We start from the raw sequence: 13,675 nt of genomic DNA, 5'->3' as shown, positions 1-13,675 counted from the left end.
CTGGGTGACAGAGTGAGACTCCAACTCAAAAAAAAAAAAAGAGAGAGAGAAATAAGACAAAGGGCAGTCAATGGATTGGCAATGAGCACTGGGTCTAATGATTACAGGTCTAGCTCTGAAAACAAAAGTGGGAACTAGAGTAATAGGACAGAATGTAAATGTTATGCACCCCGACAAGGTAGAAATGATACAAAAAAGCCTGCAGGAAAGAGAGGGAACAGAAGGGGGAAGGTAGATTAAATAAGCTGGTTTCCTCATTTTTTTTTCATCACTAGGGGTGGGTATGGAAATGTCAAGGAATATTATTTAAAGCTAACAAGTCATAGTACAACCATATTCAAAGTGTAAAGGCAAACACTAAGAAAGACAATACAGTCAACTAAAGCCAGGCAATAGAAGAGAAGGAAAAGAGGGAGAAGAAGAAATATACTAACTTCTTCACTTCTCACAGTGTGAATTAATAGGTACTATCTAAATAAATAAACCATTAATTGTAGAGTTATAATGGCTAGAAAAGAAATTAAAAAAAAGAAAGAAAGAAAAAAGAAGTAAATCCATGCTGTATAGAATTGTTTAAGGGAAATAATAGAAATTCTTTTTTTTTTTTTTAGCACCCACAGCACATAACTATTAACAGCTCCCTATGTATTTTCCAGAAATTTTCTGAGAATTAATTAACATCATTATTTAATAGCTACCTTAAATTTGTTCTCCACACCTTTGCTTTACTTGCTAAAACAACAAAGGCTTTGCGGGGGGGTGCTGAAATCAAACCTGACAGATTCCAAGATCAAAATATCTGCTTCCTTTTGATTACATTTATCTGTTATACATTTTTTGCTCACCTTATACTTTCTACTTTATGAAAATTATTTCTGGTGTGTCTCTTGAATAGATCTTGAATTTGGTTTTGTTATGTGATATGTGAAAGGCTTGTTTTAATAGGTAAGTTTAGCCCATTTATATTAATTGCTATGCAGGCATATTTTGTTTTAGTGGTATTATTTTATGCTCGGCTTTCAATTTTATATTTATTCATTCAATTGTTTTCTGAGTTGGAGTCTCACTCTGTCACCTAGGCTGGAGTACAGTGGCATACACTCACGGCCACTACAGCCTTGATCTGCTGGACTCAGATGATCCTTCTGCCTCAATCTTCCAAGTTGCTGGAACCATAGGCATGCGCCACCATGCCTGGCTAATTTTTTTATTTATTATAGAGACAAGGTCTTGCCAAGTTGCCTGGGCGGGTCTCCAATCCCTGGGCTTGAGCAATCCTTTTGCCTCGGCCTCCCAAAGTGCTGGGATTACAGGCGTGAGCCACCATGCCTGGCTGACTTTCAATTTTAAAGCCTGTAAAAAAGTTCTCCTCTTTTCCTTCTCTTTTTCCCTCTAGCTATCTCCCTCCTCTCCTCTCCTTTCTCTCTCTCCCCCATCATCTCTTTCTCCTCTCTCCCACCCCGTGTGTGTGTGTGTGTGTGTGTGTGTGTGTGTGTGTGCGCGCGCGCGCGCGTGTGTTTCTAGTTTTTTCTTTTTACTTTTTTTTTCTGGAGTCAGGGTCTGTCGCCCAAGCTGGAGTGCAGTGGCATGCTCATGGCTACCGAAGCCTCCACCTGCTGGGCTCAGGCAATCCTCAGCCTTCCAACTAGCTTGAACCATAGGTGTACACTACCATGCCCGGCTAATTTTTTGATGTATTATAGAGACAAGGTCTTGCCAAGTTGCCTGGTCTGGTCTGGAACTCCTGGGCTCAGGTAATCCAGTTGCCTTGGCCTCCCAAAGTGCTGGGATTACAAGATAAGCCACCATGACTAGCTGGCTTTTAATGTTAAAGCCTGTAAAAAAGTTCTTATCTTTTTCCTTCTAGCTCTCTCCCTCCCCTCCCCTCCCCTCCCTGTCCCACCCCTTCTCCCCGCCACCCCTCTGTGTGTGTGTGTATGTTTTCTGGCTTATGTTTTTTTCTTTTTTTGAGTCAGGGTCTCTCCCTGTTGCCCAGGCTGCAGTGCAGTGGCAGTGGCATGCTCATGGCCACCAAAGCCCCAACCTGCTGGGCTCAGGCAATCCTTCCACCTCAGCCTTCCAACTAGCTAGAAACATAGGCATACACCACCACACTTGGCTAATTTTTTCTTGATTTACTGTAGAGATGAGGTCTTCCCAAGTTGCCCAGGCTGGTCTTGAACCCCTGGCTTCAGGCAACCCTCCTGCCTCTGCCTCCCAGCTGGATTTACTTTTATAAGAAAAAATAATCAGTCAGGCACAGTTCCTTACACCTGTAATCCCAGCACTTTGAGAGGCTGAGGCAGGAGAATTGCTTCAGCCCAGGAGTTCAAGACCAACCTAGGCAACATAGCAAGACCTTGTCTCCACAAAAAACTTAAAAAATGAGCCAGGCATAGTGGCATGCACCTATGGTCCAAGTTACTCGAGAAGCTGAGGCAGTAGGATCACCTGAGCCCAGGAGGCCAAGGCAGTGGTGAGCAATGATCATGTCATTGCACTCTAGGCTGAACAACAGAGTGAGACTCTGACTCAAAAAAAAAAAATCAATAAATAAGAAATATTTGGTGGGCTCGGTGGCTCAGCCTGTAATCCCAGCACTTTGGGAAGTTGAGGTGAGTAGAATGCCTGAGCCCACGGGCTCAAGACCAGCCCAGGCAATTTGATGAGACTTCCTATCTACCAAAAAAAAAAAAAAAAATAGCTGGGCTCGATGGCTCAGCCTGTAATCCCGCATCTTTGGGAGGCTAAGGTGAGTGGATTGCCTGAGCCCGTGGGTTCATGACCCACCTGGGCAGGCGAGACCTCATCTCTACAATAAATCAAAAAATTAGCCGGGCGTGGTAGCACGCGCCTGTAATTCCCGCTACTCGGAAAGCTGAGGTGGAAGGATCGCCGGAGCCCAGCAGGTCAAGGCTGCGGTGGCCGGGAGCGGCCACTGCACTCCAGTCTGGGCGACAGAGTGAGACGCTAACTCAAAAAAAGAAAAAAAAAAATTAACCAGACGTGGTAGCATGTGCCTGTAGTTCTGGCTACTTGGAAGGCTGAGGCAGAAGGATCACCGGAGCCTAGCAGGTCAACGCTGGAGTGGCTGTGAGTGTGCCACTGCACTCCAGCCTGGACAATGGAGTAGATTCCAACTCAAAAAATAAAAATTAAAAAAATATATATTTTTTAAAAAGAAAAATTTTTGTGAAACTACTAATTATCATATATTATCCTCTAAAATATGAGTGTTTTAGTTTTTTCCCACATGTTAGCAATTACATATAATTATTCCACTTAATTACATATAATTTATAGAACTGCTCCTAAGAAAATAAACATGAAACTTTTAAAGATGTTATTCTAATTCTAGATGATTGTAAGAGATTTAGATAAATATAAGTTACATGTCTTGAGTTGTGATGCTCTAATTTTCAAAGTTGTTTATGTTCAAATTTTTAAAACATGTAAGTACAACAGAAAGGAAATATACTAACAGCTCACTATGAGATTTTGTAAATATTTTAGGGTTGCTCATTAAAGTAAGAGTGTTAACTATTTTTTTTTTTTGAGTCAGAGTTTTTAGTTAAGTATTTTTTTTTTTTTTTTTGAGTTGGAGTCTCACTCCTTTGCCCAGGCTGGAGTGCAGTGGCACACACACTCATGGCCACCCCAGCATCAACCTGCTAGGATCCAGCGATCCTTTCGCTTCAGTCTTCCAAGGAGCTGGAACTACAGGTGTGTGCCACCACATCTGGCTATTTTTTATTTTATTGTAGAGACAAGGTCTCGCCAAGTTGTCCAGACTGGTCTTGAACCCACGGGCTCAGGCAATCCACTTGCCTCAGCCTCCCAAAGTACTGGGATTACAGGGTGAGCCATGGAGCCCAGCCTAGTTAAGTATTTGTAAATACTTTTCCTCTTTAAAAATGTGATAATGAACTTTTGTAGTTTCAAGTATTAAACATAGACAAGCTGAAAAAAAAAGTATTAAAAATAGAGAAAAACTGCTTATGTCGAATGGTAGAGGCCACCTGATCTGGATTTGTGGAGGGCATTTACCTTCTGACAGTTTATCTTTAAAGCAGTGGTTAGAATTAGCTTCCAAGTAATGGTATTTCATCACTTCTCATAAGCTATCAGAGTTTGCCCCACACCACACCTCCAAAGCAAGTTCATTAATCTAAAGTTAACCTGTCACCACTCATGGGCAGACTCTGAGCTTTTACCTGGCCACAAAAGAATGTGACTTCATATTTATAGCTCTGACATGTATACAATTTAAAGAAAAAATCTCACCTGGCTGTACTTGTGGACTTCAGCTTAAAATGCTTTTTTTCCTTCTCCCCTAACTCCAGTAATTTACAGCACAATAAGTAGCATAAGTTAAACAAAAACCTTTGTAGGTCATGTTGTTAGTCTCCTTTGCTGAATCAGAGCAATATGATAATAATTTGTTTTCTATAATTACCCAAGTAAAACATTCAGGATTCTAACTAGTACATCTGAACAACATAGAATATTAAAAGTACCACAAAATCAAGTTTACATACTTGACATTTCTGACGCAACTGTCGTAGTTCTTTTATAACTGGGGCTAGAGCTGACTTCTTTTCAGATACCAGTGAATTCAGTTTTTTTACCTGTCATTTAAGCAAAAAACATGACATCTAAAAAAAAATTCAAATGAAGAAAATACTATATGCATAGAGATATGTATTGCAAAGTTAAATATAAGAGTAAAAACTATAAATTACTTCAGTGCTAAACAACGGGGAAGTGATTTAGTAAATCTTGATTTCCCAGCAATACATACTGTACCATTTAAACACTCAAAATGTCAACTATCAAGACTATAAACCATTATGGGAAAATATTTACAATCTAACACTGAGTAAATAAATTATAAAATTGCCTTATGCTACTATAATCATGTTGTATTACACACAATATATATAATTTGGAGACTATATAAAATATGCATAAATATGAATGAATGGAGTGATGCTCAAAATACTTAGTAATCCGAATGGTATAATGACCAATCAGAATGGATACCAGTCAGAGAGATGAAAAGGATCTTACAGGCCTCTTCTGTAATAAATGTTAACCTCATTAGCTGTTAGACTATGGTGAGATCTAGAGAGTTCTGGAGGAATGGCCAATGTAGATAGGGCAGCTGGAGCAAAGTATGCTGAGGGTCTGGGACAGCAATTATTTATCAACAAGTAAGGAAAGATTTCAATATTTTAATGCCTGGTGAAAAGGTACAAGTGCATTCTGGTTGAACAGTTATTAAAAACATACAAAAGGTTGGGCGCGGTGGGGCTCATACTTGCAATCCTAGCACTTTGGGAGGCAAAGGCGAGAGGATTGCCTGAGCCCAGGGGTTCAAGACCAGCCTGGGCAACTTGGCAAGCTCAACTCTGCAATGAATCAAAATATTAGCTGGGCATGGTGGCATATGCCTGTAGTTCCAGCTACTTGGAAGGCTGAAGTGGAAGGATCGCCTGAGCCCAGCAGGTCAAGGGTGTGGTGGCCGTGAGCATGCCACTGCACTCCAGCCTAGGCAACAGAGTGATGCTCTGACCAAAAAAAAAAAAAACAAAATACACACACACACCCCAAAAATGAATTAACTATATTAGTTAGGGTGATATGGCATTAGGGTATTTGGGAAAATTAATTTTTTCTCTTAAATATTCATTTACTGTTCCATAACTTTCACATACTTAAAAACTCACAAAATGCATAAACTATTATAAATTGAACAACCATACTAGAATGAAAAAATTCAAAGAGATTCATAAACACAGATGAAAGAATATAAACAATGTGCAGAAATGAGAATTTGAGTCAGGCACGAGGGCTCCTGCCTGTAATCCCAGCAATCTAGGAGACAGGTGAGAAGATAGCCTGAGCCCCAGGGGTTCGAGACGAGCCTGGGCAACATGGCGAGACCTTGCCTCTACAATAAGTAAAAAAAAAATTAGCTGGGTGTGATGTTGCATGCCGTTAGTCCCAGCTACTTGGAAGGCTGAGGTGGATGGATTGCCTGAGCCCAGCAGGTCAAGGCTGTGGTAGCCTTAGGTGTGCCACTGCACTCCAGCGTGGGTCATAGAGTAAGATCCCGACTCAAAAAAAAAAAAAAGAAATGAGAATTTGAAAAATGTTTCACTGAAAACAAAGCAAACAGCTGGGCTCGGTGGCTCAGCCTGTAATCCCACGCCTTTGGGAGGCTGAGGTGAGTGGACTGCCTGAGCCTGCGGGTTCGAGACCCGCCTGGGTGGCGAGACCTCATCTCTACAATAAATCAAAAAATCAGCTGGGCATGGTAGCGCATGCCTGTAATTCCGGCTACTTGGAAGGCTGAGGCGGAAAGATCGCCGGAGCCCAGCAGGTCGAGGCTATGGTGGCCGGGAGCGGCCACTGCACTCCAGAGTGAGACTCCAACTCAAAAAAAAAAAAAAAAAAAGAAAAGAAAAGAAAGCAAACACAAAAACACCCATCTTTTAGCTATACAATCAAGAAAATTTAGATAAGAGTATAATCACCATTTCAGCCATGTCATCCAGTGTTCGTCCTTTCATTTCATCAACTTCACTCTTCAGTGCAGATACTCTTTCTAGTTCTTCTTGGGTATAACTATATCCAGATATACCCTTTTTCTCCTCAATAGTTTGCTATAAGTAAAAAATAAAAAGGCCACAAAAATGGGCATGAAAATCTTGCTGGTTCCCTTAAGACCTATATAAATTCCATACATTAAAAAAAGTCATAAATAAAATAAATTAGTTTAGAATCCTAAGGACGAACTTCATTGACTTCAATCATTATTTCATTCAATTGCATGCTTTTATGTTATAAAACGATGGTATCGTAAGGTACACAGGAAGTATTTCTAATTTTGGACATTATAATAATGCTATGTACTTAGCACAGAACCTAAAACACAGGATGCACTAATCAAATATTTAGTGAATGAATAAATTCTCAAGTGCTCAGTTGTATTTGCATTTGTTCAATCATCCAATATTTATTATGTACTTTATTTTTTTTTTTTTTGAGTTGGAGTCTCACTCTGTCGCCCACACTGGAGTGCAGTGGCCGCTCCCGGCCACCACAGCCTCGACCTGCTGGGCTCCGGCGATCCTTCCGCCTCAGTCTTCCAAGTAGCCAGAATTACAGGCATGCATTACCACGCCCGGCTGATTTTTTTTATTTATTGTAGAGATGAGGTCTTGCTGCCCAGGCGGGTCTCGAACCCACGGGCTCAGGCAATCCACTCACCTCAGCCTCCCAAAGGCACGGGATTACAGGCTGAGCCACCGAGCCCGGCTTTTATTATGTACTTAAATGTGCCAAACATAGTTCTAGGTACCAGGTACATAGCAGTGAACAAAACATGAAAAATAATCCTTTCTCTCACAGAGCTTATGTCTTGCGGGAGTAAATAAGTAGTATGCAAATAAATAAATACATAGATAAAATACACATAGTATGAGGAGAGAATGGGGCTGGAATCTTAAATCACAAGACAGTTAGAGGAGGTGATCCTGAGAAGATGACATCTAAGCAAAGCCCTCAAGGAGGTGAGGGAATCAGCAGGTACAAAAGCTAAGAGCATCCGTGGCCAGGTCAAGAAACAGTCAGGAGTCCAGTGAGGCTAAAACTGCAGTGCGAATGGGTGGGGATGAGGGAAGGATCACATGGGATTCATCTGGTTTGCTGGGATAGTCTTAGCATAGATCTATTGCTCTCAAGAGTGTTTTAGTTGCATCATGATCTTATTTTTAGGTCAATACAAGAGCTTTGTTTTATATAAAATGAGATGGGAGGGTTTTGGAGGGTGCAGAGTAGAATAAATTTTAAATGATAATTTTAACATCTGTCCTGAGAACAGACTATAGAGGGGTAAGGGCAGGAGCAGGGAAGTCAGTTAGAACATCCTAATACTTCAAGTAAGAGATGTCATCTCAATTGGAGTGGTGGTAATAAAGGCAATGAAAAATAGTTCTGTATACACAGGGTGCCAAAAAAATGCACACACATTTTAAGAAAGGAAAAAGCTTATTAAAACTGTAACACCAATAACAAAAGATTAATGCCATCTTTTGAGTGAACACTATACTACACGTTGCTACTGTAATTCAATTCAACGTTGAAAAAATAATACACAGATAATATCTCTAAAAATGTGTGTACATTTTTTTGGCAATGGTGTATTTGGAAGGTAGATTCAACAAGAATTGTGACAGATTAAATGTAGGCTTATGAGGAAAAATGAGGGGTAAAGAATAAGTTCAAGGTTTCTGACCTGAGGGACGCTAAGAAGAGGGAGTTTCCATTTGCTGACATGATGAAGACTGGGGGAGACCAAGTTCGAGGAGGTGGTGATGACCAGAAGCATCGTTTTCAATATGTTAAAAACTTGAAATTTCTATTAGATAGCTAAATGGAGAGGTCAAGATAATATATGTACAAGACTGGACTTGGAGGAGACATGGAGGCTGGAGATATAAATTAGTGAGTTGTCACCATATAGAGGGTCTTTGTTGTTGTTGTTGTTGTTTGAGTTGGAGTCTCACTCTGTCGCCCACACTGGAGTGCAGTGGCCGCTCCCTGCCACCGCAGCCTTAACCTGCTAGGTTCTGGTGATTCTTCCACCTCAGCCTTCCAAGTAGCTGGAACTACAGGTGCGCGCTACCACGCCCGGTAATTAGAGGGTCTTTAAAACCATGAAACAGAGTAAGATCACCAAGGGAGTGAGGGTACAGAAGAGATTCAGGGGCTATGCCTAGGGAACCCCAAAATTTAGACCTTGAAGATGAGAAGAAATCAGAAACGGAGTAGGAACAGAAGTGTGAGTTTGGGAGAAAAACCAGGAGAGCATAGTGTCCTAGAAGAAAAGTGAGCCTGAGTCCGCGGGTTCAAGACCCGCCTGATCAACTTGGCGAGACCTCATCTCTACAATAAATCAAAATCAGCCGGGCGTGGTAGCGCGCGCCTGTAGTTTCAGCTACTCGGAAGGCTGAGGCGGAAGGATCGCCGGAGCCCAGTAGGTCAAGGCTGCAGTGGCCGGGAGCAGCCATTGCACTCCAGTCTGGGTGACACAGTGAGACTCCAACTCAAAAAAAAAAAAAAAAAAAAAAGAAAAGTGAAGACAAATTCTACAGGAAGAGGGAGTGAGCAGCTATGTTAAATGCTACTAATAGGCCAAGGAAGATTGATTATAGGATTTGGCAATGTGAAGGTATTGGTGATCTGATAAGAGAAATGGAATGGTAGAATGGTAGGTGTTAAAACCTTATTGGAGAGAGATCAAAAGAAAAAGGAAGGGCTGGGCTCAGTGGCTCAGCCTGTAATACCGCGCCTTTGGGAGGCTGAGGTGAGTGGATTGCCTGCAGGTTCGAGACCCGCCAGGGCCGGCGAGACCTCATCTCTACAATAAATAAAAAAATCAGCCAGGCATGGTAGCGCGCGCCTGTAGTTCCCGTTACTCGGAAGGCTGAGGTGGAAGGATCGCCGGAGCCCGGCAGGTCCAGGCTATGGTGGCCGGGAATGGCCACTGCACTCCAGTCTGGGTGACAGAGTGAGACTCCAATTCAAAAAAAGAAAAAAAAAAGAAAAAGAAAAAGGAAGGACTCAAAGAAGAGAGAGAATGAAAGAGGAGTTGAAATTTTGGGCTGTCAATAGGACTGGGACCTAAAGGGATAGAGGGAACTACAAAGAATTAGTATGAGGAAACTGCACACATAATTCTGTATGCAGTTTCCTCTGTAGGCATTATCAAATCCTAAGCTATACATAAGCAGAGTAAGACTCTCAGAAACCAAGTGGGAATCAGTAGATGGGTTGCTAAAGAGTTGAACAAAGATTTCAGCGGTCTCACAGTATTAGGGAGATAGGGGTAGGAATTTAAGACTTGTCAAGGTGTAGAGGTCTTGGTAAATGCCAAGGTTACCTGCTGAAACTTCAGAAGGCCTACTTCTTAGGAGTAAGTGCTATAGCCTAGGAGTAAGTGCAAATTCTATCAATAAAGACAACTTTCTAGAATAAAGTTTCTGCTACAGGCAAAAGGGCTGTATCTTAGGAGTAAGAGAAAATTAGAGAAACAACAGCTTCAACAAAACCCAGTCTCTACTGAAACAAGGTGTTCTTCCAGAAAAAAAATCCTCTTTTAAAGGAAGACAAATATATTCAGAACCTCTAAAGTTTAATCACATTTGATACTCAACAGTCAATAAAAATTTACTAGGCAAGCAAAGTAACAGGACCAAGTGACTAAAAATCAAGAAAAAAACAGACAATAAAAAAGAGAAATAAATTAAGTAAATTAGACAGGATCTTTAAAACAGTTATGATTAATATATTCAAGAAAATAAATGAAAAGTTGAAGAATGCTACAAATAACTGAACTCTAAAATAGAATCAAATGGAAATTCTAAAACTGAGAAACGTAAATTGATATTAAGAATTCAATAAATGAATTAAATAACAGACTAGACCACCCTTCACCCCAAAAAAGACAATTAATAAACTGAAAGCACAGCAGAAAAAAATTCAGATTGAATTATAGCTAGAAAAACATAATAGAAAATGAAAAAAAAAAAAACCCACAAAATCCTTGTTGGGCATGGTGGCTCATGTCTATAATCCCAGCACTTTGGGAGGCAGAGGTGAGAGGATTGCCTGAGCCCAGGGGTTTGAGACCAGCCTGGGCAACAAGATGAGATTTCATCTCTACAATAAAAAAAAGAAAAAAAATTAGCTGGGCATGGTGGTGCACATCTGTGGTTCCAGCTACTTAGAAGTTTGAAGTGGAAGGATTGTCTGAGCCAAGCAGGTTGAGGCTACAGTGGCCATGAGCGTGTCATTGCCCTCCAGCCTGGGCAACAGAGCGAGACTCCAACTTAAAAAAAAAAAAGAAAAAGAAAAACACAAAACCTATAAGAAACATATGAAAAATGGTGAAAAAGTCTAACATACATGTAATTGAGTCAAAGTAAAATAGAATGAGATAGTAGTAATAATTGAAGAAACACTGGCTGAGAAACTGAAAAAACTGACCACACAACATCAAGACACATATTCAAGAAGCTTTACAGATCTCAAGCAGATAAAAAAGAAAATCACATCTTGAAAAATCATAATTAAACTACTGAAAAATATACAGTGAAAAATACAAGCCAGGCTTGGTGGCTCAGCCTGTAATCCCGTGCCTTTGGGAGGCTGAGATGAGTGGATTGCCTGAGCCTGCGGGTTCGAGACACACCTGGGCAGCGAGACCTCATCTCTACAATAAATAAATAAAAACAAATCAGCTGGGCGTGGTAGCGCATGCCTGTAATTCCGGCTACTCGGAAGGCTGAGGTGGAAGGATCGCCAGAGCCCAGCAGATCGAGGCTGCGGTGGCCGGGAGCGGCCACTGCACTCCAGTCTGGGTGACAGAGTGAGACTCCAACTCAAAAAAAAAAGAAAAAAGAAAAATATAGCGAGAAAATCATAAGAGCAACCAGAGAATAATGCACTAGCTTAAAAAACAATAAAATATAATGGATCCAGAAAACAATGGAATGAAATATTTAACGTGTTAAAAGAAAATAGCTGCTAACCAAAAATTCTATATTCAGTGAAAATGTACATCAATAGGCTGGGTATGGTGGTGCATGCCTTAATCCCAGCACCTTGGGAGGCGGAGGCGAGAGGATTACCTGAGTTCAGGGGTTTGAGACCAGCCTGGGCAACACGGCGAGACCTCGTCTCGATAATAAATAAAAAAATTAGCCAGGCATGGTGGTGCATGCCTGTGTGTTCAGCTACTTGGAAGGTTAGGCAGGAGGATCGCCTGAGCCCAGCAGGTCGAGACTGCAGTGGCCATGAGTGTGCTACTGCACTCCGGCCTGGGTGACAGACTGAGACTCCAACTCAAAAATAAAATAAAATAAAATAAAATACGCTTCAAAATGAAAGTGGGATAGAGATGCCTTACTAAAAACTAAAATTGGGAGGATTTATTATCAGCAGACCTGCACTAAATGAAATATTGAAGACTACCTCATTAGACAGACCATAAAAATGTACTACTCAGATTGCCTTCAAGAGAGCCTATTGCCTTCAAGAGTTGATTGACAGCCACAATTGCTACCCCTGTGGGGTTATCATGATGTTTGCACCAAGGCCATGCTTTCCCTGAGTTTCTCCCAGCCAATGATTGAGCAGAGCAGTAGTACTAGTGTTGGCCCATTTTTGCCTGACAAAGGACTCCTCTAAATAGGTGGCTGACTCAGAAACTCATTAATCTAACCAAAAACTTTTCAGAGCTGTATTGCAGCCTGAGGCTCTTTACCTACCTCCCTTCTTCCCTCCCTCCATCCCTCCCCCTCTCTTTCTCTCTCCCCCATGCCTGGCTAGTTAGTCCGAGGCTCTCTTTTTTTTTTGAGTTGGAGTTTTACTCTGTCATCAGTTTGCAGTGGCACACTCACAGCCACCCCAGCGTCGACCTGCTGGGCTCCAGCATTCCTTCCGCCCCAGCCTTCCAAGTAGCCGGAACTACAGGCACATGCTATCACGCCCGGATAATTTTTTTATTTTTATCGTAGAGATGAGGTCTCACCAAGTTGCCCAGGCTTGTCTTGAACCCGCAGACTCAGGCAATCCACTTGCCTCAGCGTCCCAAAGTGCTGGGATTACAGGCTGAGCCACTGAGCCTGGTCTGAAGATCTTTTTATCCAATCTTCCTTTCTTCTCCCTTTCCCTGCAGAGTTGTCAGACCCTCATCAGAGCCTCACCCTTGCCTTCTCCTGCTCCCTTCTCCTACCCTTTACAATTGTTTCCTCCAATAAATCTAACTGTACATCTAATCCTATCTTGGTGTTTGCTTCTTGGAGGATCTGAACTGATACAAAGACGCGTTAGCTGGTGAATGTCACTGGTATTTGATGAGAAATAGTAACTATAAGGACTATGGAATTGGGGTGGCTGTCACTAAGCTCCATTGATGGTTAAAGAGATAAAATGACAGTCTTGAATCTGTTAATCAGTATTTAAAGCAAAGTGATAAGGCCAGAGGACCTCCTTACAGGTTTTTAATAAATCCTCATTTCCCATGGCTGAAGGGCAGAGGTAGCTGAAAACCAGGCACAGGACTTAATTATAAGACTGGCAAAACTTCAGAGAAAGATGACTTCTTAATCTAGGCAAATATCCCATGCCAAAGTCAGGGACATGAAAGGGAAGGAAGAGAAGTGTTGAGTCGGCGATGGGAGTATCTAGATAGATCTGCTTGAGAACTTTGAGCTACCGGATTATCCTGTACCCTCTGAGCAGTGGCAAATGGCTTAGCTTTCTGGCCAAGAACCTGGAAGAAGCAAGATAGCAAGGACAAGGAGGTCTAGGGAAAGAGGCATGTGGATGGACCCATGGGAGTAGCATCAGTGAATATCCACCACAGAAGAGGCATTGAACAACCAAGTAGAAAGGATGATTCAGCCAGCAGATGGAGGCTATGTATGGGTTCTCTCTCACCAGTGGTCATCTAGTTATTACTAATGTCAAATGTCTGACTGCTAGTAAGAAAGATCTAAATTCTAGGTATAGAATCAAACTCCCTACTTTGGGACAATTTAATAACATCAAACCCTTACTGCCCTGGAAGGGCTTCGTCCTGAGCCTGACCCATATTCTGGGT

General features: G+C 41.7%; 1 protein-coding gene across 2 annotated transcripts in view; it reads right to left on the bottom strand.

Annotated features, from left to right (window-relative positions):
- Positions 1-13,675, bottom strand: part of IFT81 (intraflagellar transport 81) — a 115,883-nt gene that overhangs the window by 32,689 nt on the left and 69,519 nt on the right. For both annotated transcript variants that reach the window (XM_008071169.1, XM_021719110.1), the window contains 2 exons: positions 6,540-6,668; positions 4,539-4,628 (listed from right to left, as the gene is read on the bottom strand). In XM_008071169.1, coding sequence (XP_008069360.1) covers positions 4,539-4,628; positions 6,540-6,668 — 219 coding nt within the window. The remainder of the gene's footprint in view (positions 1-4,538; positions 4,629-6,539; positions 6,669-13,675) is intronic.

This window comes from Carlito syrichta, unplaced genomic scaffold, assembly GCF_000164805.1.
Source record: "Carlito syrichta isolate Samal-C Ts95f unplaced genomic scaffold, Tarsius_syrichta-2.0.1 Scaffold314146, whole genome shotgun sequence".
NCBI lineage: Eukaryota > Metazoa > Chordata > Mammalia > Primates > Tarsiidae > Carlito > Carlito syrichta.
Note: the sequence above shows the minus strand (reverse complement) of the source record. Positions and strands in the feature narration are given on the sequence as shown.